At 40.6% G+C, this 27,854-nt stretch overlaps 1 protein-coding gene across 1 annotated transcript in view; it reads right to left on the reverse strand.

Moving 5' to 3' along the window:
• Positions 1-3,031: 3,031 nt before the first annotated feature.
• The window catches only part of LOC139736686 (uncharacterized), an 83,802-nt gene continuing 58,979 nt past the window's right edge, over positions 3,032-27,854 (reverse strand). Inside the window, exons 3-8 of the mRNA XM_071647434.1 lie at positions 24,386-24,483; positions 21,158-21,210; positions 16,911-17,187; positions 16,429-16,496; positions 4,603-4,690; positions 3,032-3,462 (exon numbers count right to left, since the gene is read on the reverse strand). Coding sequence (XP_071503535.1) covers positions 3,032-3,462; positions 4,603-4,690; positions 16,429-16,496; positions 16,911-17,187; positions 21,158-21,210; positions 24,386-24,483 — 1,015 coding nt within the window. The remainder of the gene's footprint in view (positions 3,463-4,602; positions 4,691-16,428; positions 16,497-16,910; positions 17,188-21,157; positions 21,211-24,385; positions 24,484-27,854) is intronic.

Here is a 27,854-nt window from a genome sequence, read left to right on the forward strand (position 1 = left end):
TGATTCTTGGGATAATGAGAAACCTCTTATGAAATAAAGGCAAGAGCATACAATTCTAAGAGGAATTCAAAGTTTATTGGATGAAAATTGGTTTTGAAATGTCCGAGATATTTAAAACAAAGCGATCCTAATAAAAGGTGGGATCCACCTTTTATTAGGATCGCTTTGTTTCGGTCTTTTTTTGTTGTTGATATTTCAGCCATTTCAAAATCGATTTTCATCAATTAAGCTTTGAATTCCTGAAAGAATTGTATGCTCTTTCATGATTTCATGAAGTGGTTTCTACGTATTTCGCAAAAAGTTTATCGCAAAAAATGTTTAAAGCTGAATTCTCACATCAACCAATACTGTACCATCCCTTTAAGGTTGAGCTGTCACGAGGGTAATTTTATCTCTATTTCTATCCTGCGGAATACATCTCTTAAATTGCCCCATAAAGGTTTTAATATGTACTGTGCTCACACCACGCACGTCTGTCAGCAGCAACGTTTTGTGTCACAGAAATAACCGTTACCGTCGATTAATTAATCTGGGTTGGGTATTTTCTCGACTGATTCCTTTTTTCATGCGAAGCAAAGGAACTCGTCAGTAAATTATCTGTCACTTTAACACAGGTGCGGCTGAGATGAGTGTCTCCTTTTTAACTCTAAGATATTAAAGTTACATTATTTCATGAATAACAATAAAATGCCAACAATAACCGTGTCTCGATTCTCGAAGACCCGGAAACTTGACAAAGATTGCTCTTTAAACCCCGTCTCCTCTGTCAGTCAGCATTAACCCGTTCCATACTGAATTCTGAAATGCCCTTAGACTTAATACGCCACCAGATTCCCGTCCAGAACGGCTTAACTTTATTTTGAAGTACACTGTATTGTGCTAGCCAATGGAGTGAGAGGACACTAGTATTTGATCAGGAAAATAAAGGATATATATGACCAAGAAATATCAACTTTAAATTGGTTCTTCATGCTAATTTTGGAAGCAGTAAAATGCCCTTCCTTATAGGCATTACATAATGTCCTTTTTTTCATTATAGTGCACATGACAACACATTTACATTTCAGCAGTATCATGCCCAATTTCAGAACTTGATAACCTCACAAAACGCTAATGATTATACGAGGTTTAAAGGGAAGATCAAGCAGTCACTCTTCCGCACATGGTGTTGTGAACTTACTGCAGCTACAGCACAGGGAAATAATATGACACAACCATGTATCTCCATTTTGGTCAAAATAAAGTTTATTTTTAATCATTCCCAACCATCGATAAGCGTAAGTACAGACCATAATTATTATTATCTGACCTACTCACACTCTATATTCAAAACTTGCCTACAACCATCTTTCTTACAGTCAAATATCATAAACAGTGAAGGCTGGCCTTCAAATCTTCCAGTAGATAAAACTAACAATATACAGGTTCAAAATCTGCTCCGCTGTTCTTCTCGATCGTTTGTTGAAATAAATAAGAAACACACGCACAATAGATAGAGATAGGAAGCATTTACAAATGTACAACAAAATAATTATAGCATGAAGCCTGTGAATCGTAACCGTGATCTCACGCACGCTACCATCCACCGTATGATCGTATTTACACACAAAAGACGGAAAAAAGTGACAGACCAACGTTGCCTACATTGCTATCTAACTCGTTCGTGTATATAAATACCACAACAATCATATTGTAACGTCAAAACATCGTTCTATGAGCATTAATAATGGTAAACACCGTTCGTATTAGATACCCATAATGATTTACATCTTCTCTATTTGAGATCGAAGTTCGTAGAGGAGAAGCGAATACAAAAAGTGATCGAAGTATGGTCAGTGCAGCCTTTCATCTACTTTGCAAATAATTAGATAAGCACACAGACCGACGCAGACGACAACGTGTCTACGACTGACAAAGACACACGAGGTTCTGACACAATAGTCAATATACCTCGGGATGATCAGCGCCACAATTTTGCCTGACAATTTCAACGTGAGAAGTTGACCAATCACAAATGTTTGGGAACCCGATTTTTTGGTCTGATGAGCGTCAATATGCCTGAATAATATGACATAATGTCAAACAGAACACACACACACACACACACACACACGCACGATTACCGGTATATTCAGCAATATGTTGACTTAAACTATGAAGGATATCACTGACATAACATATTGACTCGAACTAGGTTTCGCCATTCCAAGTTTTAGTAAGGTAGAAATAACATAAAATACAAATACAGGACACTGCTACCTTCTGTTGGAAAATGGGCGAGCTCAAATTACATTTTGAAATCGAATTAACACTTCAAAATTTGCACAGAATTTGGAAACTTTAATTGCATAGGTATGTAGTACAGAGCTAAGGCACGTTTACCTACCTCCAGTGTATTTTTCTTAATTGATTAGTGTCCATGGTTCCTTATCCATAAACTCATCAATGCATTTAGCCTTCCATTTCTTCCATTTTTCGAGATCATCCCTTTATATATTCATTCATAACAGTCATTCATATTTGATTTGAATATTTACGCACACACAACTTAATGTCTGCTATAGGAGCTAGCAAAAACGCAATTTACATAAAGACATCTAGGCAATCTAAACCATCTAGCGGAACTCACGTTAACAACTTGACATATCTGGACACCATTATTTTTCGACAATACCGGTAATATCTCTTCCGCTAAAAAATGGCTCCCTAGTATCATACGCTTGTTGTGCAGGCAAGCAGATTTGCCCACGTCATTGCTATCTTCTGCAGCTTTCTACAACTAGTTTGGGTACATAATTCTCGTGAAGTGAAAAAAAAGTGCACCTTAGTTTCTCATTCGTTAATGGACATAGATACCACAAATCGTAAGTTCGTAACACAGTTACTGACACAAGGCAGGATCAAATTATTAAGCTCGGAAGAAGCAAGGTTCAAATGGGGGAAAAGGACCAAGACACCACAGTCATCATCGTCATCATCATCATCATCATCATAAGTATCAATGTTATCATAGTCGTCATCGTCACCTTCATCACACATTCCTTTTCTTCTGCGTAGCCTTAGCCTCGGGACGAACGCCTGCGAGCGGGTCGAATTCTGTTTGTTCGGGCCCTTGGAGGGCTGCTTCTATTTGAGCGTTGAATGGCATGTCGACTGGTGCTCCTCCTGCAGCGAGGACGTCGGTGGGTAGCAGACCGTCACCTCTAAGGATGACGGAGGGCACAGGTGGGAAGCCGGTCACAGGGGCCGCGCCCACCGGCCCCGCCCCCGATGCGTCTTCTTCCATGGTGTTGCCATCAGGAGTGCCTGGCGGCGAGGCGCTTCCGTCGACGTTGGGCCCCGGAATACCGGCATCGCCATTTCCCGCCCTGTTGGATATGTCTGGTTGTAGAGTTGGCTGTGCGGCGCTGGAATCCACAGACATCGGGAAGAAGGAGTCGGGCTCGGAACCGTCACCTCCTCCTGGTGATTGAAGACAGAGAACAGTTTTCAAGCTATTTTTCCTTCATTCTAGTAAAGAACCGATTCTAGATCATGCCCAGATTGATGAGAAGTAAGAAATAGAATGATTATAGTTGGCAAGATAACCCAGTCCTACTGCTCCTACCGAGGTAGCCATTATAAGTATCATTATAGGGACAAAATATCTTTTTTTTACGGGGGGGGGGGGAGGGTCAGTGGTACCAATGGTACCAATGAAAGTTGGAGATGAAATGGCTACCATGGCAACGCATCACTAAATTACAGTCATCATTGAATACAAGGGAGCTTTAGCTAACGCGGACGTAAGAGGAAAAAAAAACTGTTCCGCTGCGTCTTCGCGAAATCTAAAGCTACTTTGCAACACGACGCAGGGAGAGCGGGGAACGGTCAACACAACCGTTTTCTTACCGTTCGCGTCGCAAATCAAAAGCTCCCTAGTCTTAACCAAGAGGCATGCATAGTTGTTGTATGCAGTACGTAGCCACTGTCATCATACATTAAAGTCATTAATTGAGTCGATTTTGAACTGCTTTGAATTATCATTTGTTTTACATGGCCACTGACCAGGAAGCAGTGAATGCTATAAATAAAGCAACCACGGGAGAGATGGCTATATCTTCAAGTCCCCTCCGGAGTACTTGGCAATGAGGGTAAAGTGCCTTGTCCAGAGGCACAAACCGCTGCAGCCAAGGGGTTCGAACCAGGGACCTCATGACCGATAGCCCTTGGTCCTATCCACTGAATCACAACTGCTATCGATCAATAACAAATGTCTCTGGAAAATGATATAGTGCCTACTAGCTCGTTAAAACATCTTCCGCTATGCAAATTTATGCTATAGTCTTTTAAGGTCCCCCAAACAAATGTTTTTGCCCTCATAATGCAAACTTTGATGTACATTAGGCCTATGATACAAGGCCTATGATACAAATTGATCTATACATTTAACAGAAAAAAAGAGGAGCAGAAGAAGCAGAAGGAAGAGGAGGAGGAGGAAAAGCATAAAAAAGAAGAAAAGCAAAACAAAACAAAGACGAAAAAGCAGCAAAAGATGATGAAGGAGAAAGAGGAACAACTGTGTGTAATCGTCATCGCTCTTTGCGAGCAGTAAATTGGCACCTTGATTAATTCTGATCAGCTGGTCCAGCATATCGACGCGGTCCTTGAGCTGAGCCAGTTCAAGCAGAAGACCCTGGAGTTCTGTTGCCTGCCAGACACGAAGATCAAAGAGACAAGGAGAATGAGGGATAATTATGGTATACAATGTAACTGCTGTCACTCAGTATGAATTTATCCAACGTTAAATGAGAGTATTTCTTTCGGCACGTGACTAAAGTTTAGCGTAATGGCTGGACGAAAATGTCACTGGGGATGACAGCTCATTAGAGATTTATCACTCACGGTCCGAGGCACGCTTTCAAAAAATTCCTAACTTACCTGAGCAGAAAGAGCAGTTACTAGCTAGTGGGGAAAGAAACATGGCAAAATGGGATGGCAATTTTAATCTTAAATCAAACACTATTACACTCAAGTCTCATTACTGCATATGCTAGGATATTTTAGGAAAACGGCATATCCATAGCCATAAGACAAACAGCCATTTCTGTTTGCAATCGACAAGATTGGACGGCAAAAGAACTCAGCCTGCACCGCGTCATGATGCTTCGAAGCTGAATGACAGATCAATTTTAATCAGAACTTGGGGCATGTTGAATTTCACTTAACATCTTGTCTGATAATGATTGTGTCTTTTTAGTTGATCACACAGCACTATACACCACAATCAATGACATGCCTTAAAAAAGTAGGCCTACTGTATAATTGTGTGTCCCCAATATCTTGGAGTTGATTTGACCAAATTGTAAAGTTTAGATTTGAGCTTCTAAAACGCATTTTATTTTCATCGAGGACATATTCAAATATATCATGGTGAAGTTTCATATCAAGAATGCAAGAAAGGTATTATATAAGTCCCTTTATGGAATATGAGTGGTATATCCAACGCCGGTGAGTGTATATACTATCACGCACATTTTGATAGAAGTTTCACTTGACGAGCAGTTGACACAAAACGAAACAAAACAAAGTAATGTAAGGGCCGTACGCACGGAAACACTGATTGTCACGCTTGGAATATAGAAATAGAGGCCTGTTTTCATTCAGTTGTATGTTTTTCATAAGGTCCGTTATGCCAGGGAGTTGCTCACCTCCCTGGTTATGCGGACTGCAGAATTTAGTGAGACATAATAATGGAAATTGCTGTCAAGTCATGCTTGTTTTCAGTCATCCAAAATTGTCATCTCAACCGATGTGGAGTGATTACATGTTCACTGGTTGGACTGCATAGTATTTTGGAATTTACGGAGAGTTAACGTTCATCTGAAGTTCTGAGGATATGATTATGATGGCAATCTTTTCGCATACTGTCCTCAGACTTTATGGCACTGGCACGCATAGATTACGAAGTTGTGTTCTTGCATGATCCGTTTCCTGAGGATATGGAATGCCAAGACTCGGTCGACATTATGAACCCCCTTCAATCCGATTTTCTCCCTCTCTGAAGGCCAACGCTGGAAGCAAATCATTTACGAGATGTCTGATTTTATGGGACTTTAAGATCAAGCAGTATAACAGACCTATAACAATATATCATATTCTCTCTTGCAGGCAAGTTGGCCTAAACATAGCCTTTTGACAAGACCCTCTCGCTGTATGATGGCTAAAACAGAAAAGCTGTCAGGCTCGGCTGGGCTCGCTTCGTTCGCCCCGATTCGCTCTCCACCATAGAGCGAGAGCGCCTTGGCAAAAGGCTACCCTAAACGTGGTTCGCATGTCAGAGTGGCCATGAATGGAATGACACAGAGATTTATAACGAAAGGAACATAAGTGAGAAGAAGAGGGAGGAGGGGGGGGGGGGGGGGAGGAACATAAGAGGCAAAAGGAACAGACTGGGGGACCAGAGCAAAAATAGAGAAGGAAAAGAAGAAGTAGAAGAAGAGAATGATGATGACCATGGAGAAGAAGTATGAAATAGGTGAAAGAGAAGGGAAAACAAGAGATGTGAAGGAGTAAGAAGAAACAGGACAGAAAGAAGAGTTAGCAGTAGGTAAAGATTGAATATAAACAGTGAAGGGGAAAATGGAAAACATAGAAGGAAACCCCACAAAAACCGCCAAATTACAAGGGGAAAATAAAAAAACAACTACCCAGAATTAATATAATGGAAGAGAGGAAAAGAAGTGGAAAAAAAAGAAGATAATCATACAAAAAGGGCGCTTAATAAAAGTGTAGCTCAAAATTGCTGTCTGCATTTCGCCCTGTTTTTGCGACTATCCCATTCGTTTTAAGAATTTATTGACCCTCACAAAATCCAGGAAATGGAACGGCGTCGTAAATATCCTAGAAACGGTTTTTTGTTTGTTTTTTGTTTATCCTTCTTTTTTAACCAACCAACGGCGTGACATTATACACTAAAACCGAATGTTTACAAGTCGCATGTGCTCACGACCGAGAAGAATTTCAGTGAATACATCGCCCGAGACTAGCGGGGTGAGACACCGTCATGTCCATCTATTTAGGACTGGTGTTCTTCTTTCATTTCATGTCTACAAATATTAGTAAAATAGCAGGGCAGGATTTTTTTTTCCTTCTTGATGGAGGGAAATTCAAGACCCTGACGACGGAAATATTACTTCCCCATCCATCATTTCATTTTCATACTCCAGGGAAGCAGAAAATCCCAAAGAGTGGTATAAATTTGAAGGAAGATCATAATTCCTCGCAGCTTCAGTCACTTTGCTCTCATCACGTTGTCCTCTCTCACCGTTGCTTCCAAAGCGAGAACTGTGTGATGACTGATCATGTAAGAAAGACCTGATTCCAATACTTTGCATGGGAGTTGTATTGATAGTCCTGGGTCAGAGTAAGTACGGGGTTAAGAAACACAAGTGAAAAAGGGCTTGAGTTGTTTTAAGACCACGCGGATAAGGTCAACGGGTTTTCATGCATGCATCATCATACGAGGTCACCGATTCGAGTCCCAGCCCCTGCAGTAGTGCCACTTGGCAAACACATCATCCTCTTTGCCAAGTTTTTAGGATGAGACTTAAAGCCCTACATGCCTTTATAGGTCCCATGTGTAGGAGAGTCACACCCTATATTATGCATGTAAAAGAATCTGCTTCACTTTTCGTAAAGAATAGGGAGAATTCCCGGTAAAGCAGATAGGCCTACATTTAGTCATACAAACATGCACCAGCTGATATACGGGTGATGAAGCCTATACGGGTCGAATTCAAAAAGTTGACTTTTCGCTACTCGCACTCGCTACTCGCACTCGCTACTCTCGCCAACTAGAAGATTATCAAAATATCGGTAATGATCAAAACTAAGGACAATATAAACAAACCCAAATTGAAGAGGAGTTACAATGTAGAGAATGTAGGGATGGGAGCACGGGATGCTTTATTTCAAATGCATTTCTGGCTTCTCGAGTGAGACGCAAATGAATCTATACTCTATAAACCTATACTCACCGAATACTTTTTCTTTAGCGTTTCGAAAGTGTTTTGAAAGATGTGTGATATTTTCTTTCTGTTTGATTACAGGGGACCTCAAAAAGCAAATCTCGTATAGAATTATATGCACATCAATGCCGACATCACCTCATCCAATTTGCATAATGGTTGCTATACCAATATCAACCATCTCAAGTCGGTGGAAACAAGCATATCAAAGAACCTGTTAACATTTCGTCGACGAAATGACTGATTTCGTAACGAAATAGGCCATGCGACACTTTGCGCCCCATACAAAACTACAGTCTTTGTCCATGGTTTAAACCATGGACAAAGATTGTACCACCTTCGTGAATTCGGGCCTATAAGTGTCTTATTGTAGATCAGATTGTGATGAAAAATCGAACATTCTTATTTTGTTTGTTTGTTTGAATTTACATTAAAACTTTGTTAATTGAAGTCAGTTTGTAACTATAACATGGTGAGGCATTTCACTTTAAAGGAAACCAAAATCCAAAGAGAAATGTGGATTGAGTGAAAGCAGCAACATTAGTAGAACACATCAGTGAAAGTTTGAGGAAAAACGGATAATCGATGCAAAAGTTAAAGATCTTTAAAGTTTTGGTGTTGGAACCGCTGGATGAAGAGACTTCTAGAGTTCATGACGTCATGCGTGGACAACAATTTAAAGAAAATATAATGGGAATTCCACAAAAATTCATTTTTTTTTCATGAAAATTACACATTCCATCAACTCGACACTGACATGAGTGAAGGGTATATAGTAATTATTCCCCCTGCTTTCTGAAAACGGTTAGTCAAGTGCTCTTTTATTATGATGGAAAGCGAAAATATTTTTAATTTTCTTTATAACTCTTTACGACGTTGTCCACATAATATTATGATGCCGTAAACTCAAGTAGTCTCCAACATTGAAATTGTAAAAATTCATAACTTTTGAATCGATTGTCCGATTTTCCTTTCACTGATGTGTTCTACTAATGTTGCTGCTTTCACTCAATCCACAATTCTCTTTGGGTTTGGTTTCCTTTAAAACAGTCGCAGTGCGTCACCTATAAACTTTCATCAATGCCACTCAACATCCTGTCCATATGTTTCTGTTTCAATTCCCAGGTTCCCGACTGTTGAAAATGCCTCGAATAGTCGTTTGGACAGTGAGAATGTCTTTTAAATCTCACCCCCCCACACACACATACACAAGATATACAACAACAGCACCATACACAAACGCACACTCACACACACACACACACACACACACAATGTGGTAAAATTACCGCTCAACTTCTGGCTCATATCTCCGTCAACATAGCAGTGCAGTGTTGGAACAATTTTAAAGCCCTAAAACGAAATTCTACGAACGAAAATTAGTAGGCCTACTTTAATGATTCCGCGCCAGTGCAACTAGGAGTGAAAACCTTTGATGTTATATTTTGTCTTTTTCGTATGTATCCTTAAAACCTATCCATGATTAAAAAAAAACGACGACAACAACAACAAAAACAAATTACGCGTGCCGGTATTCTTCATGAATGATACATTTTGAAATAACTATTTCTCAATATTTTATTGTTTGTGCTATTCATACAAAGAAAAATCGGTATAATACACATACGATTGGTGACTGGCTTCAGCGTATGTACGGACAGATTTTAGTGTCTGATCTTGCTCTTTTGAGTTGCTATCTTGAAGGAACAATTTTTCCTGAAGAACTTTAATTGTCTTAAAAATAATAAAATTAGTTCAGTGTTCGGTTTCAAACTTCCAAGGTTAATTGCAAAAAGACATTGCATACAGACAGTTAGTGTCACACTCGCACACTTGCTGCACTCTCCAGCTGTGCTTTGGCTGTGAAAACAGACCAAGTTGATCTTATTTCTTCTTAAGTGCCCAAAGTCTTCCATTCACTCACTGTGCACAGTCTAGCATTCGAACTGACGCTTCTCATGGACTCAAACAAGTTAGAGTGCTTCGGAATCTCCGAAAAGCGTCCCCAAAGCCCAACGAAATCAAAGAAATGTGGCGCGGGATCACGGCAGTAAGCACCCGTTATCTTTGAGGATACGGAGGCCGAAAGCCCAGAGTGTTGGCGCGTATTTTGAGAAGGAATTCCTCTCTCGTCTGACTGTATTTAGATACAAAATATTCCGCAAATCCAGGCGTATTTCAGAAGAAATTCCACCCGACGATCAGCGTATGTAAGAAGTGGGACGGTGAGATAGAGAAGACGACGAGAATATTAGAGCGTAGTGTGCCGCGTCACGAGGATGGGTGGATACAAGCTCGACTAATTCCTTCAGTTTTACCGCAAAAATTTAGATTTATCCCATCTTCCCTTGGCACAATTAGACTTCAAGTCCAGGGGTTTGAAGCAGCATTTTGTAGCGACTGACATCCGTTGTGTTCTTTAAACCTGCCTTAGAATAACTGATACAAAAACTATCGTAATGCATCACATATTGATTACGACGTACAACGCATTCGCTGGAATTTTTTTTTTAAAGATAACACTTGTAATAACAGTTGAAATTATTCATTCTGTTTGTTTGTTTGTTTGTTTGTTTGTTTGTTTGTTTGTTTGTTTGTTTGTTGTTTCAAAGAGAAAAAAGTCATATATTCATTGACACGGTGAGCATTGAACACAATATTTCTTATTGCTCAGTAACATTTCAAGCAAAAGTGCACTAATAAAAAAAAAATATCAGGAACGTCTCGAGCTGTTGAATATCGGTGAGTCATATTGACATAGTCTCTAGTCACCATCACGATATGGCTGCCGCATTCATGTGAGTGTGACCAAGGAGGTGGATCCCACCTTCCTGGTGTGACTTTGCTTGGGTCCATGGCCTGGGTAATACCCACCATTCGTTCTGTCCATGAACAATTTAAAATATCCTTAATATCAATGCTTTGTCGCTCATCAATAAGGGGTCTTCCTCTTCACTAGTAAACACTCCTTTGTCTTCTCATGAATTCATCGATATAATTTTGTTGATATTTGAAGACAGGACGATTGGATGAGGGACCGAAATCATCTAATTCCCCACATAATCAGGTGCCTCCGATATGATTATTGTAATTCCCAAAAAGTAAACCCTTTCTGTGGCTTGGACTTTGGACAGCTTTCTGTGCTAATTGACAATGATTGACACTCAAAACACATTGAAAGGATTAAGTCTTTGGCATGCAGAGCTCCATAAGCAAATGGCCCAAATTATGATTTTCGCCGCCTGCTGTGGTGACACAACCGAGGGAAAGATTGAAATTCTGACAATGAGCTTCCACAGACGCTCTTCTGAAATATCAACTTCCAATTTGCAAACGGGGTTAATCTCCTCAAAATGTTTTGGGTGGTTGATATACTTAAGCATTCGTTCTATATATGACTTCCTCACTATAAAAAATTACGCACTCACTGCAATAACAACTTTGCGGCAAAAACAAGACAAAGAGTAAGATGAATGTAATATTGTTCTTAGCCACAGAGAGTCACATCTTGTGCTTTAAAAAAAGGAAAAAGAAACAGCCGATGCCACAGTCGCAACACATGAATTCCATGATTTCCTATGTGCCTTACATTGCTGCCAAAAACGGAAGTAAACACTTCTGCCATCGCGTTTGTTATTAATGACTCCTGACACGCGCAGACTGCAGTGAGTCTTCGCACCGCCGTCCTCCCCGACCCCACCCCGTCCTAACTAACAGACGTGGGCAAGTGTTTTGACGGCGGGGCTATCACGTCAAAACAGAAGAAACATGAAAGTACTCTCATTCACCCACATACGCTTGGCATTAAAGGTACAAATCTCTGCGTTCATGGTGTTGCAAATTCCAACAAACTTTCTCTCTTGACTGTACAATTTGCATTCGACACCAGAAAATCATCATACGTAAAAGCGTAATCACCTTCCGCTGATAGTGGATGCCTTTCATTCTAGGGGTTTTCGAATGAGATGGGTCACATTCTAAAACGATTAAAGTTGATACCTTTTATATTATCGACGTAAAAACATGGCCGTTAACAAAAGAGTGGAATATCTGTTATCTCTAGGGTCTATGATGTGGTTAGTTACAGACTCTGCAAAGAACTGTTTTCCGTCTTTCTATACCAATGGCGATTTCTACATGATGTCACCAAAATAATGACAATTGTGCTGTAAGACTCACATGACTAAGGGGAAACAAAGATGAACTGTGCTTTCTCTGGGTTTATCATGATAAACGCCATATAGTCCATCTTGAAAACTTAGGACTATCGCTGGGATGTCGGTTCTTTTTTTTTTCACACCTGGGCTTTTTTTTAAAAATCGTCATTGTTAGAGTTCATGTTCTACATTTGCAGAAGGGCAAAAATAGGTTGACTCTTAAGACCACGTGACCTGCATGGAGAGCAGCAGTCCATAGAGTGACATCGCACTATAGGCCTACAGTTTTCATGCGCACCATACTGTAGTTTAAGTTACAGTTTCACTGTAACGAGCGATCAACCTGCTTTGTCACTATTCTCATATTTACAGTACACCGTGGGCAATCCACGACCTATTTAACGCCATGCGGCAAATCAAGCCGTTAATGTCAAAATGGGAATAAATGTCTAAAAGGCATACCTAAGGTCCCAAGCAATTAGGACAACATAATTGTGCTTATTTGTTACATCCTATGAGGGGCATGAGTTGCATCAAATGGCCTGGACTGAAGGCCATCACGCCCCTAATTAATTGGTGCTCTAGTTACACTTTCTAGATCTAGTCGGCAGGTATGTGAGAGAAAAATATAAACATATTTCCGTCGCTTCAGAGTTTTGAGGGGATAACTTTAAAATCATGGTGGACGGTTATGTTGCATGATAAGATTTAAGGCTAAATGTATAAGCTGACCTGAAGGGTGTCAGTCATTTTCGAGTACAACACAACCCCGGGGAAACTTCTGACGGGTAGGCGTGATATCCAGGTTTGTTGTTTATCAAGTATCATGAGTCATCTATTTTGTTGTTTTCCCCACAAAGTGTATGAAGCTTGACCATCCTCGTTGTTGAGTCATTGGATGGAGTGAGGGGACCAGTTGTGTCTTGCAAACACATTTTTCCCTTTTTTTTTGTTGCAGTTTGCATCTCGAAAGGGGGCGAAAGGTCGATGGATGACGTGTAGAAAAATGGACGACACTTGACGGTACCTGAACTGTCATAGAGGGTCGCGGTCAGTGTCGCCCTGCGAATTAACAGCGATCCGCCGAACAAACATCGACGCAGCCCCGAGGTGAATGCCATCTAGCCTTATATCCCCTCTCCCACTTCGATCCCTATCCACCCTGTCTCGTTCATTCAGTCCCCCCTCCCCCATCGCAACTCCCCTCTTTGTCCTTATGAAATTTAGCCACTTGATGTCATTCCTTTCTGTTTTGCTTGTCATGATGGCTTGGCGCCGACTTGGTAAGTCTTCAATTATATTTTCTTTGTTGACAACATATAATGCTTACAGCAACAATCGAGTCATTTTCCACTTTTTTCCATCTCTGGAAAGAGAGGAGGCGAGTGGGCGATGGCAAGAAAACGTTAATGAAGTGACGAATTGACGTTGGATACCTCAGGGAGGGAATAGAAACTATAAGACTTTGACGCACGTTAACTCTTATCAAAATATACTGAGCAATCAATTCCCGAGCAACATCCATCGAGGAAACGAGGCAGATGTTATAACATTGATTCATTTATAATTCTCATCAGGTGGTTCATGCTATTCTTGAAAAACAGAATATATTGCTTCTCCATGGGGCTTTCTTTCTTCTAATGTTAAATAATCAAACAGTTATGCCATTTTTCGGTTTGCCTGTCAGAAGGTGTTTTGTATGAGCATTTGTCATCATTTGTATCCATGGTGTCAGTTCTATTATTGCAATCTCACTATCTGCGCTAAATATCTATTTATTTCCGGGACAACTCAACGGGAAGCGTTTAGTAATCCTGCACTGTCATTGTTATTACAATGCTCCTTAGACAATTTGTGACATCATCTGATTATCTCCAAGTTTGTTTCTTCTTTCTCTCTCACTTTGTTTTGTATTTAATCACGTCGATGTTTCCTCTTCCTATCTCCCGTTTTTTGTGTCACACAGGTGTTGGTATTTTGTCCCGCCTTCTTTCTCGTCATTTACCTCCCATGCTTTTTCTTTAGTCTTTTTAGCACAGCTCTCGTTTCCCTCGCTTACCCTCTATGTACCTACAACGAAGGTCCGTTCTCTATTATAATCTATCATAAACTTCGACTTTATAAAAACGCCAAGTACATTTCTTTAACGATCGAACATTCATCTCTCTTACTGCCCTAGCCTCTTCCCATATATTGACATACCCCCCCCCCCTTAATGACTTCTTTCTATCTGTCTGTCTTTTTGTGATACTTCATTGTGTGCAAGTTTTGTTGTTTTCATTCTCTTCTTTGACTGAATGTCTGCCTGTCTGTCTCTCCCTGAATGTGTCTATTTTTCGACCCGTGTGCTCTTTCACCCACTTATGAAAGTGTAGCTAGATCTGAATCCCGAGGGGAATGAAAACAGGCATGCGCTGGCTGTCGACAATGTTGTCGTCACCGTGCATTGCTCCGCGGCCACTGACCGAACGAACACTCGACGAGGCTTCGCTGGGAACCTCCCCGTCTGTCACGATGAAGGATGTTGCTTCAGCGTGTAAGATCTAGCTGACATCAGCTAGCAATTAAATGCTAGGGTGTTTGATCATGAACTTTTATCGTTATAACTGCGTAGTGACATCTCTGTAACAAGCTATGGAGTGAGGGGTTGAGGGGACGGGGTGGGATGGGGCAAAAGATACGATAATCACGAGGAGGCCATATATACACTAAAAGCACTTATGTTAACCGTGACTTCAGGATTTGTTTTTTTTTTTTGTACGAAGGAAGACAGCTGACGATGATTCATGCTCATGTTTGACAGATTTATGACCATGCTTGAAAAAAACAAACAAAACAAAACAAATCTTGATATCGAATGTAACTTGGGTGATAAGGACACTGGCTGATCGATCCCCTTGAGTCACTTCTTCCACCTTCTTTACCTTCGTCATTAAAATCGCCATCACCATTAACAGCATCTCACAATCAACCGTCACCATAACAACCACCATCTCATCATCACCTTTAACCCTCATCACTTCCATCAGACCCAACATAAGACCTTACATCACTGACATCACCAGCGCCACAACCATCACCATCACCATCACCATCACCATCACCATCACCATCACCATCATCATCACCATCGTCATTCTCTCCATACATCCCCACTGCCACTCCATCCTTCGTCATCGACAAACACCACAACCGCTACCACTACCAACCATTGCAACTATCATCGTCGTCACCATAATCGTCACCACCACTCGAAGTGGCAGCATTATTACCATTATCACCACCACAAGAACCATCATTCCGTCATAAAGACAAAATCGCTATTTGCATCACTACAACCATGATCATGACCGTTATCACCATCACTACTACTACCACCATCACTACCAATGTCCCCATTGGTATTACTACCTCCACAAAGGGTCGGTGCCCTCATGATCACAATCACCACCATCGCAACCTACGACACTCCACCACCACCACCATCACCACCACCATTCTTACTATCCACACTGTAAAAACATCGGTGTTAGATTTAACACCCGTGGTGTTAAATCTAACACCGATCAAACTTCAATAGAGGACCACACCCACAGGTGTTAAAAATGCACTGTGATGGTGTTGAAAAGTGTTCACCTGACACTTCGTGGTGTTAATTTGACACTGTACCTGGTGTTATTTTTACACTGTACTGGTGTTAATTCAAAAATGACACCACATGGTGTTGATTTGATATTTGTTGGTGTTAATATCAATGGTTTAACACCCGTCCAGCTTCAATAAGAGACCACACCAGCTGGTGTTACTTTGGTGTAAATTTATTTTCACATTTTTAAAAAATCTAGTATTTTAATGTAAAATTCTTGATCGTCTTGTTTCAATTAAAAATCAACAAGAAGTGCAACTACTAAGAAACTCTTCAAAAAACAGTTTAAAATTTGGAAATGACACCCGGAGGTGTTAATTTAACACCATAAATGAGCACCGAAAATTTAACACCAGCTCGGTGTTCACTATTTAACACCCGACTTTTTGCAGTGCACCACTGGTCCATCACAACCATCATGGCATCATCACAAGCACTTCATTGTCACTGTCACTCTTACCACCATCACCACCATCACCACTGACAAATGGATTTTACCGGTAGGGTTAGCAGGGGCTCTCGAGTGAAGAATGATCCTATCATGTGACTGCTTCTAAAACCTAAAATTTACGACGACATTTGCTTCTAGTTGATCATTCATGATCTGTTCACTCACCGTGACTAGCATACTGTTAGGATCGGCTGTGCCCGGCGGGCCAGGCGGACCGGGTGGTCCGACGATACCTGTGCAGAAGAAAATAAATATCATGGATTCCCTGTTACTGCGACATCTGCTCATGAACTAAGCAGTGAAGGGCGTGATGTTCTGATGTCAGACACAAAACATGACAAAAAGTAAAACAGAAATTCTTCCGAGAATGTGCAGTCGGTCAGTCTGAAACATTTTATTCATGCACAAGAAATAAGAATTGAGCTGGCAATGCCATAGTGAGGAAGCAGGTTATGTAACTAAATCAACTACAAAATGATGCTTTGGGTTAATGTTCAATAAGACATAGCAAATAGCACAAGGCCAAACCATCAGCTGCAATTATGATGTGATATGAGGGGTGTACCGTGAGTCTATTACGGGCTTTCAGGTATGACAACGGTAACGACCTTTTTTTCAGAGAAATTCACAAGTAAGAAGATTCCCACCTGGTGATGGAGGTCCGGGTGGGCCCTGTGGTCCTGCCAGCCCTGGGACCCCTTGTGGACCTGGTGGGCCCGCAGCACCCGTGGCACCGGCATCACCCTTTGGGCCGCTTGGTCCAGGAGGTCCCGGAAGGCCAGGCTCGCCGCGTTCACCGGGCATTCCCCGAGGACCAGATGGCCCCCTTGGGCCCTGGGGACCTCGTACGGAAGGCGTGTGTCCGTTGAAGCTGACAGAACTGATATCATTCATCGGCGAAACTACTCCTCGAGAATGGCTCATCTATATTAACAGAGAGAGAAAAGGACAGAGGAAACAGGTGTTATTGTAGCTTTGCCATTAATCGTTTTCTTTTTTTTCTGGAGATCTTTTAAAGATATGTCTGTGTATCTTAATTATTTTCGACAATGACTCGTTTACTTCTCTTTACCGAGAATTTTGTTATACATATTGGGCGTTGCCCCGGATCTGTCAACATTGTCTTTGTGATCACCAGAAGTTGAAGAGACGGTGCTGATTATCTATTGTTATCTGCGTATATGCCGATTCAACTGCCTTCTCGAGAAACAATGCGACTGACGATGCAACGAAACATGACAACACAACCAAGTAGAAACGGAATGTAATCGACAGCAGTCACAAGACATCAAAACACCGGCTTCACCTGGTGTCAACGTTGCTGTTTTTTTCTCTGTTCCTGTTTGTAATCTCTAGAGAATTGCATCCCTGACTCACATCCAACCTCATTGAACATGATGCTCATAAACATCTTGACTGCGGTTCAAAGTCCCAAGATTTTCACTTCATGCTTCAAAACACATATACTTATAACTTGTAAACAGGTTTTGAAGACTATAGTCACGTGCCTAGTCATTAGTGGATGTCACTGCGTGTATGTATGTGTGGAAATATATATACTTATCTATTGACTACATTTCTTTTTTCTCGTTTTTTTTTCTGTGAATAATTTCACATGGTGTTAAACTGCTAGCTGCTTAAAGGAAAACGATAAAACAACAAAACCGAAGCATTGAAGGGAGGGACGATGGGGGTTGGGGAGAATGTATCATCTTCGAACAAGCGGCGATCGACCTAAAGACCAGGGTCCCATTTCATGAAACTTGTTATCAGTAACAACTGGCACATTTCTATGAAAAAAAAATTGCCCTCAGCCAATCAGATGCAAGGATTTCGGTAGCTTAGAACAACTATCGTAACTTGTTATTGATACCAAGTTTTATGAAATGGGGCCCAGGGCAACCTTAGCAGGGAACAGGTCGGGGTGGGAGGACGGGCATCTTCACTGCTGGGAAATGATGTCTGATGATTGAGGATACTCTGACATTATGACGTTACTATACGGGATGTGCATGATACACCCTTAGGGATGTCAGATCATGTAACATGAATATTGTGAAGGCGTGATGTCGTCTGGGATATTCATACGGTATCCATGGTTACTAGTATAAAGCAACACACTGTCGCTTATTCAATGTTGCCAGTAATGCGTCTGACGTACTGAGTGTTCGCTTTTTGTTGGCTATCATTATCGACATTTCCAAGTTGTTGTTGTTGTTGTTGTTGTTTGTCATTGCCTCGCACTGATTACTGCACAGCTGTCTGACACAGACAGGGGCGGATCCAGGAATTCCGTAAAGAGGGGGCGCGTTTACAAAATTAAAGGGGGGCGCACGCCCCCCTCCCCCAATTTTTTTATATTTCTTTTGTTTCAACCAAAAAATAAAGGGGGGGGGGGGAGTGCGCCGGTTGCAGTCCTCCCTGGATCCGCCACTGCACAGAATCTGTATGCACTGAACAATGGTGTAATGGCGGGGAGAGGGAAGTCAGCAATATGGGGTGAACGTCGACTCCAAACTGGGGGGAACTCAGCTCTGGGACTCTCCTATGTTACACCGGGTGGGACTGCACAGATTGTGTTTTCAGCTAAGATGTAAGAATCAGTATTAGCAATCAATATGCTTTTGATGAATAGTTGTTAAAAACAAAGAAAAAAGGAAAACACGATGTCAAACAACAGGAATGTATTTTCTGAAATTTGTTGTGATGGATTACACAAACATAACAAACTATAACGAAAGTAGACTTCACCGTGGGCTACTTTGCTTTTCTCAACTAATGCTACAATTTTCACCAGTATTGGACGTGATTGGGTCAACATAGACAATGAATAATTCAAGACACAAAACCATGTCGTCGTCGGGGAAATTATTATCTCTTTGTTTTTTATATCATGCCCGCGGGCGACAATACATTCTAATCGCATACAGTATGTCACGGCACGTACATTTTCAGGTGGATTGACATGTCTGTTAGGACAACGAAATTAAGCAAGGCGACAATATATGCATGGACCTATGCTGTGTATGCCGTCATGTCTTATGAATGTCGGCATACCCTGCAATCTTGACAGGGTGACGAATACAGGCTAGGCACGTGACCTTGCAAAATGACAGTTTTCAGTCCTGGAGACTGTTGCATTTGTCACGCTGTATTCAGCGCAAGAACTCCCAGGGCAGGGGTGTTGTAAGCCATAAAGCGATAGGGCACGCTGCAAGAAGTCAAAGTCGTTGAGCTTAATCTAACAAATTATCGATTTGGTGATAACCGCTAAATGGACGTGCTGTCAGAAGTGACATGTTTTCGGCGGCAAAAAAGAGGGGAAAAAATGTTGTCTTTGTCAGACGAGTCTCCTTGTGTGTATTGTCTGCTCCTTTGTCTCGAGCGGGGTGGGCGCCGAGGTCTAAATCAAATTGACAAGCCCACCATTACTGGGATGTTCGGGACCATCATAGCAATCTCTGAATGTCAAAGGAAAGTAAATCTGCGGTGCAGACGATTATGAAGACTACAAATAAGGCGTGTAGTATAAAGATATCTGTGTTTATCATACCCATTTGTCTTCAGGGCTTTCTAGACAAAGTGTCTATCTCTGGCTGATACTCCAACAAGAGGATTGTTGGACGAACATTTTGGTCGCAGAGAACGTTACTCTTTACGCTTTGAACTTAATTGACCCTTGAAGTCTAGGAAACCCGTTTTTGTGATTTGATGCTGTATCACTTCCTTATATTTCCGTTTAAATAACCAATTCTGATTGTTTTATAAAATGGAGTCAAAACACCACCAAAACATTTCTCACTTAAACCTTTTGATGTCAATAGGCACTAAATAGTTGCTTGCTCCGCACGCAGAATAAAAAAAAAGCCCAAGTTGATTCCGAAATTTATAACTGAGTCTGAAATTGGCAACACGTTTTGCGCGCGTTTGTGTGTATGTGTGTGTGTTCTTTCTGATTTTGTGTGGAGTCAATGACTTTAGCCAGTCCCATCTAAGTGAGATTCAGAGTTGCCAATTTGATGATGACAGGATGATGACTTCGACAGCCAAATCCTCCCTGGTCTTCAGGGGCTAAATAATATCTACTTAGCTCTGCAGGTGGAATCCCTATGTTTTCGTCTCAAATGGCAATGGCCTTAGTTGCCTGCCAGCAAAGTCTTTAGGCGGCTGACGTATTTTGCGAATCCATCCATGCGAAAACAAAGATACCACTTTAAACGGGAAACTGCAGGGTCACTTTGCGGACTATACACAATGATTATCATCTACCCATGTCAGTGCATTTTTTTTTAATTACGTTTGTAGTAATTACTCCAAATCGATCACTATACATGATATTAAAAAAAGTCTCGAAAAGACACGCTCTCTCAATGATAGGTATATAGCTACATCATTTCACACCTATTTCAATAATGTCTCTATAACATCAAATCAGTTAAGGGAATCTCGCCTGAGTTAAACCACAATACAAGCTATTCTTATAGGGCCTACAGAAAATCATCTCAATGCATTATTTCATGAGTTTTGCTGGAGCTTCTGGACATTCCAATATCCAGGGCAAATTGTATCTCGCTGTAAGTCACGATAAGCCTTTAACATTGCATGTCATTAAAAAAAAAACTGTTTATGACGTCAGCATGCTACTCATGAGGTCATTGCAAAACACCCGCATCATTAAACTTTGTATTTATGAGAGTAACTGCACTGACTGGTAATAAAATGACCGTCCAATGATGATGGCTTCTCTACAGGGGCTCTTTTGAGATTATAAACTCCTGGAAAGGACACCAGCAGCATCCGCCTGCTTGGTGGAACAATGTGCATTCGATTTGAAATGATTCAATAAAGACCAGATTAGTGATGGAATGAATGGAGAATGAAAATGTTTACTCACCAACGCGTTTACTTTTTGTTGTAAATCGTTTAACGTTGAGCAGTTCATACAAGCTGAAATGCAAAAACAAGAGAAGGGGAGAAAGATAAATGATCGACGTGTACATTAATCGTTGTATGGTATCAAAATGTGGATAAAAGCCAGTGTTTTAAGGTGATCGTATACTACGTAAATGCCATACTAACATTCGTCATTCGATCCACGCGCAGAACGGCAATTTGCGGCACATGAAGTCATGATGATTATGGCTGTTCAGCATTTTACTTTCGTCCGTCTCAGCTTATACGAGTGCACGAGAAAGCTCGGTTTGTACATCAGTGCCTTGTTGTATTTAGAGAGGATCAGGGATGTCCATGTGTGTGAGTCTGATCATAGAGTCTGATCATACCATATGGCCTACTAGTAGGCTTTTGCTTCAGGAATATCGCCGCCACAACGATAAACGCCTGTCAGGGACGAGTATCAACGTGACTAAAAATCATTCTTTCCTGTATTTCATATCATTCTCACTTCTCTTGAAACAGTATAAAGGGGATGCGCACATGGGTAAGTATAATATGAAGAGCTTGCTTCCAAAAGGCGCTAAATCCAGTGAAAAAATGATGGATTTAGCGCCTTTTGGAAGCAAGCTCATCATAGTGATCAGGAAAAGAGCCTAAAAAGACACATTTACAAATGACAATGATAAAGTGTTTATCAATTCAGAACCGTATAACAAACAATACATGTTGCCTCATTGTTCATTTGACCGGCGTGTACTCTCGAGGTGATGGAAAACAAAACTTGATATAGAGACGTAACGTGCCGTCACCTGTTTAAAGACATCGGCTTTAGCTCGTCCCTGGCGAGGAAGCCGCTTAATGAGGTCGTGACTCAGGCTTGCCAATTCTCGTTGGGTTTGTGTTAAAAGATATTGACGAATGAACAAGGCTTCAAAATGTAGTGCCAAAAAACACCCCAGTGTTTTGACCTTTCAGACTCAGCTGACTGTAGTGACATTCTTTCCAATCTACAGAGTATTGCTTGACCGACATTCTGGTTTCCAATATTGAGCACAAACAGCCCGAGGGAGAAGTACGCAAACTTGGTACTTGGGTGTTTGTGTAAATCGATTGATTGACTTAAACATCTTCAGTATCTTTAATATCTTAAAAGTCTCATTTATATCACTATCGCATTAAAAGTGATTATAATTATCACTATAATGGTCTGATTTACCCAAGATTGCCTCTCCAGCGTTATTGGGCCTGCCCGTTTTTTCAAACCCACCATTACTCAGTACCATTTGCAGATTTTTTCATCTGGGTTAGCTAGATGGAACAAACAAACGATTATATAGTGTTCTTTATGTGAAAATGTCTCAGTTTCATAAAGGGCCTATCAATTATGTGAAATTGGGACATTTTGACAGAAACCACACTGTGTAATCGTGTGTTTGTTCAGTGGGATATCTTGGGTAAAATGTTCTGTGAAAGAACATTGGAATCGGCCGGGAATCGAACTCAAGAAAAGTCTAGAGTCCGGCCCACTACAGTATCATCAGAGACGAAAGGTCTCAGCGAGTGTCCCCATTAACATAAGAAAAAAAACCCGCACATTGACCGATGGATGACGAGGTTGTCACTTTTCCTACATGACATATTATTTCTCCTCAAACTGAAATCTAGGATATGTTTGGCTCTGTTATTTATTATTTCAGATGAACGCAGATGTATTGTAATTGATATCAAGTGACATACATGACGGTCAAAGACCTTTAAAAGAATGGCGTTTCCCCCTTCAAGCTACATTTCGCGCCATCGTTGGATTTGGTTGGTGGAGACAAAGTCTCACCAAATGGGGTGCCAATTTTGACACCTCGTTAAATACTCAAGAGGCAACGAAAACAGCGTAAATGCTCATCATCTTATGATGCTCCATTTTTAAAGAAGGGAATCTGTTTTGATAGCTGCATTATCTGTCTCTTTTCCTTAGGGTGAGGTATTTTGATACGAGTACTCCTGCCTTGCATCAAGCGGCACTTGTCACCCGGGTAAGACGGCGGCCGGTATCCTCAAATGAACGAGAGAAAACATTTATAAAAGTGTTCCAGCATGACTGCGTGAGATCCATGCTCTTTCACTGAACAGAATACTTCTCCTCCATTTCTTCGCAGCTTTAGTGATAGCTCTCCTGAGAAATGTATGTCATCCATCAATTCAACCATCCGTTTTTCCATCAATGTGGTGTATTTTCACCATCAATCTACCAAGTTATCTATCTATCTATCTATCTATCTATCTATCTATCTATCTATCTATCTATCTATCTATCTATCTATCTATCCACCATCAACTTATATACCATTTTTTAAATCATTAATCATTGCGGAAAAACATTCGGGCAGGGTAATCATATCCTATCTACAAATTTGGTGCGTGTGTCTGATTACACCATACTCATTTTATACAGGATATAAGGGAACAATCCAAAATGTTCTGATGAGCGCACAGAAAAGGACACTTCATCAATAGAGGGAAAATGACGAAAAAAGTGTTAAATACCAAACGTTATCACACTTGTATGTTCGGGAATTTAGGAGTGTAGGGAAGGCGTGATGTGTCATGTTGGCATGACAATGAAAGACTGAGAATAGGGGCACGCTCGACAGATGAAATAGATAGTGATGGGCATGGTGATGTGGCAGAACGAAAGGGGAAACACAAGACAAATGAACAAATGAATAGAAATAATAGGAAACAAAAGAGATCGGTAATTCACGACTGGTAGGTGCCAAGGACACTTTGATAAAAAAAGGGGGGCGGAGTGATTAGATATGATAAAGTTTGACAGTAGTTTAGTCACGTTTTGCCGTCGGGATAAAAAGCTAGACTTCTTCATGTTTTTTTTAGTATTTCTTCAAGAGAAATGAGGGTGAGGGGGTGAGGAGGGAGAATGACTTTAAAAACTTACTCTACAAGAGCTATTAACTTAAGAGGCTTTTATTGTGAAAGCAAGCAGCGGTTTTAAAGATAGAAACACTTGCAAGAATTAGTCATGTGATTATGACGTCACTAATGCGGTATACACACACTATTCATTTTTCAAAGTAAATGAAGTGCCACACAATAATGTCACTTCTCTTCCATTTTTCCTTGTAAAGAAATTAACAGACTTAGACATTTGTTTCTTTATAATAACAGCATTAACATGTAAGAGAATAAGTATCAAATGAAAGAAAGAACTTACCTTTACTGCAGTCATCACCGAAAAAGCCGGGACAACATCTCCTTTCTGTTGTTTCTATTGTTCTGTAGGCTACTGTGTACTTTGGTCGGAACATTACCCTGTAAGATACACAAACAGAACACAAAAGTTAAACGAACTATTTGAATGATCACACATTGTTTGATATATCGGATGAGAAGGTTGATGACTATGATTGAGAAAACAGAGAAGACGATGTCGAGGAAGACGAAGAAAAGAAGGGAAAATGAGAAGGAGGAGGAGAAGAAAAAGCAGAAGGAGCAGAAGGAGACGAAGGCGAGAAAGGGGAATATAAAAAGGCTGATTGGGAAAATCAAGAGAAAGGAGGTGACATGGTGATGAAGATCGAGTGAGAAAATGGACCGAATTAATCATAGAAATTTATCATCTGAAGATAAGTCATATAGTACACACTACTCATACTCGAAACCTGTGGGAGCCTATCTTTATTGTATACAATTTTTATATACAGGATATATTATTCGTGATATATGGAGTGAGAGAGGGAGAAAACATTGTACGTGTATTAGCGCTTTTTAACGCGTAATTTGATACAATTTATCATTCAATTCTTTTTATATTGTTCCCTTTTGCTTCATCCTCTCCTTTCATCCTCATGAAATGGATATGAGTAATGTGTACTCTTTCTAGATGTTATTTTGTTTTATCGTATTTCCAGATATTTGTACATGTGCGTTCACTTCATTTTTATATCTGACTGTATTATGTCTCCCGTTGCTAATCTGCCACAATTATCTATTTTTAAACAAATTGTTTTCTTATTGTTGGTGTTGTTACCGTTGTTGATGTTGTTGTTCATGTTTCATGGATTTTCACGAAAACAGAGCCCTGAGGAAGACCGGCAGCTAGTCTATTTTAAATCTGTATGATTGTATGATATTATTTTATTTAAATACTTGATGTGTGTGATTACTTTATATTGTTTTGAAATGTAATATTCTATACTGTTTATATATTTCATGCTGATCAGGCTACTCTGGATAAAGAATTGCAATGAATAAATAAATAGATAAATAAATAAATAAATAAATGAAAGAAGTCTCTTTACGAAGAATTAATCACGGGCGTGGAAACGAAAAGACCATAAGTTTCTTTTCACGACAATTTATCGTTCTCTTTGCTTGATTTCATATGCTCTGTTCGGTGCCGTCAACTTTAACAATGGGGAGCATTTGCACTCTGAATTTCGCTCTGCATACTTCTATGGGAGAAGGTAAAGGCCAACAGCAAACCACGGTGCTACTAAACATCATTAGTAGCTCCATGAGCAAACTAAGCGTGGAAGTGTATAAAGGAGGGTGCGTCTGAGAAGGAGGCAGTAACACACGAGCGGAATGGAATACCACTCCGTCCCGTCAAGCCGTGATTTATTCGCTCTCGCATGGGGTGTGACTGCCGCTGGCCCGTGTTGACTTCTCGTCCGTCATCTATTATCTATGGAGGGAGAGAGGCTGGTTACTTCACATGCCATCATCACCGTTAAAGGAGGATACCATCTCCCTTTCACTGTTTTGAGATGCATTCCGGATAACATGCTCACTTCAATTCATACTACCCTCCAAGAGGAGGATCTAACCAGTGAATATCCGTGATTCCGTTGACAAACGGTTCGCTGCATTCTTTCTTCTTTTTCCTTCTTTCTTTCTTCTCTCTCTTTCTATCTTTTAAACAAGAAAGTCTTAGTGTTTGCCACAACGAGCAACTGATTTTAATAATACATGTAGCCTTGACTAGCACCTTATTCGTTGACTCAGGTGTAACTTAGATGAAACGAAAAAAAGAAAGGTCATAATCATCTTCATTAAACTTCAGATAATTGAATTTGATAGGTGATAAGAAGTTACTAGTACCTTGTTTAAAACAGTTTTGCCTCAAAAGTAAGCACACAACGCTCTCAAGTGCGAAGTCCCATGTAGTAGCCTGGGAAAAGTCACGACTCATATTGTTATGACACACATCCATGATGTGGCAACTGCCATCTTTGCGGCGCACCCAATTGGTCTCGATACGCTCATCATTGCTCAACAGCCGACGCCCATTAGAAACCCATCCGTGCAGATAGACTTGTGCGCAATCGTTATCAATATGATAGCGCCCTCACTGGGTCGTTAGGAAGGGAGGAAGAGCTACATCATTCCAACATACACGTCATTATTTTGATACAGATGAATTATATCAAATACATGACGTGATAATATATAATATATAATTATTATATGATATACAATACAAATGTATATGTAATTCAAGGCAAACTCGTGTATTGGTCTTCTTACCTGCACGTTTTTACAGGCATCACTTTCTTTCCTTATATATATATTTTTTTCCCTCAGGTGAATGACATCGAAGACTTAATGTATTCATGGATGGCGCTAGAAGAGAGGCTGCTTTTTTAACCATCTACTTTTTTAAAACTTGGCCACTTTTTATCTATTTTCAATATTTGGTACTGATTTCATTAATTTTCTGTATCATTATATTCTCGAATCACAGTGAGACATCAGCCGCGGACACACTGACAAAAGATCTCGAAGTTAAAATCGCGATCTTTAAGATCGCGAAGTTTTGCCAGTGTGACGGCAGATAGTGTGTGGAATTATAGAAAAGTTTGAAATCAGTAAAAACATTGAAACAGCCGCAACATTACACATTAACATACAAAACAGAAAAATGACGAGACAGAGAATCGCGTATTGACTTTCAGCATTGTTATTTTGGTTATGATGTGGACAAGAGCGATCGTGAATGTGTTTTTTATACAGTAGGGTGTGAGTTACAAGAAATTGACTCAACAGACACCGACATAATCACCCGTGGTTTGTGTGTGTGTGTGTGTGTGTGTGTGTGTGTGTGTGTGTCTCTGTACCCGTGTCTACTGAGACCTACGCACGTGTATGTATGTGTGTATGCCAATGGCTCTAATCCTTGCGGTGTAAAACGTCATCTGGCGAAGTGTTCTGCGCATCATTCGCCCTCAAGGCATGCAAAGATGATTTCATACACGGGTGCGACAGCATATGAGGAAATCCCTCCCTTCGAGAAAGTCATTTGAAGGTCAAGCTCAAACCACAAACTCATCAAGGTTACTCCTAAAAACCCACCCTCCCTCATTCCCTGTTTTCTACCCTCAACCACTCCCCCTCTTCTATATGCCGCCATATTCCCATGTGATTCAAACATTCCTACAAGTCGTGAAGTGTCATCGGTGATAGCCAATTCGATGCGTTTCGCGGGATTTTGTGTTCGTGATTCCAACTCCCTAGGCGCTGCTACTGATCCGCCTGACTCGACGATCGCTATCGGAGGAAAAGGAACAACTATCGATCAATCAATGCCTTAACAGTTAATGGGTTGCTTTTATGTCAGTTTTAGTTGTTGTTTTTTTTCATCTAGCAATGCTCTCAATGTCTGAGATTGATTTGTTTTCTAT

The sequence above is a fragment of the Diadema antillarum genome, unplaced genomic scaffold (assembly GCF_040938485.1).
Source record: "Diadema antillarum isolate AM-2024a unplaced genomic scaffold, OU_Dant_1.0 seq00000662_RagTag, whole genome shotgun sequence".
NCBI classification, from domain to species: domain Eukaryota; kingdom Metazoa; phylum Echinodermata; class Echinoidea; order Diadematoida; family Diadematidae; genus Diadema; species Diadema antillarum.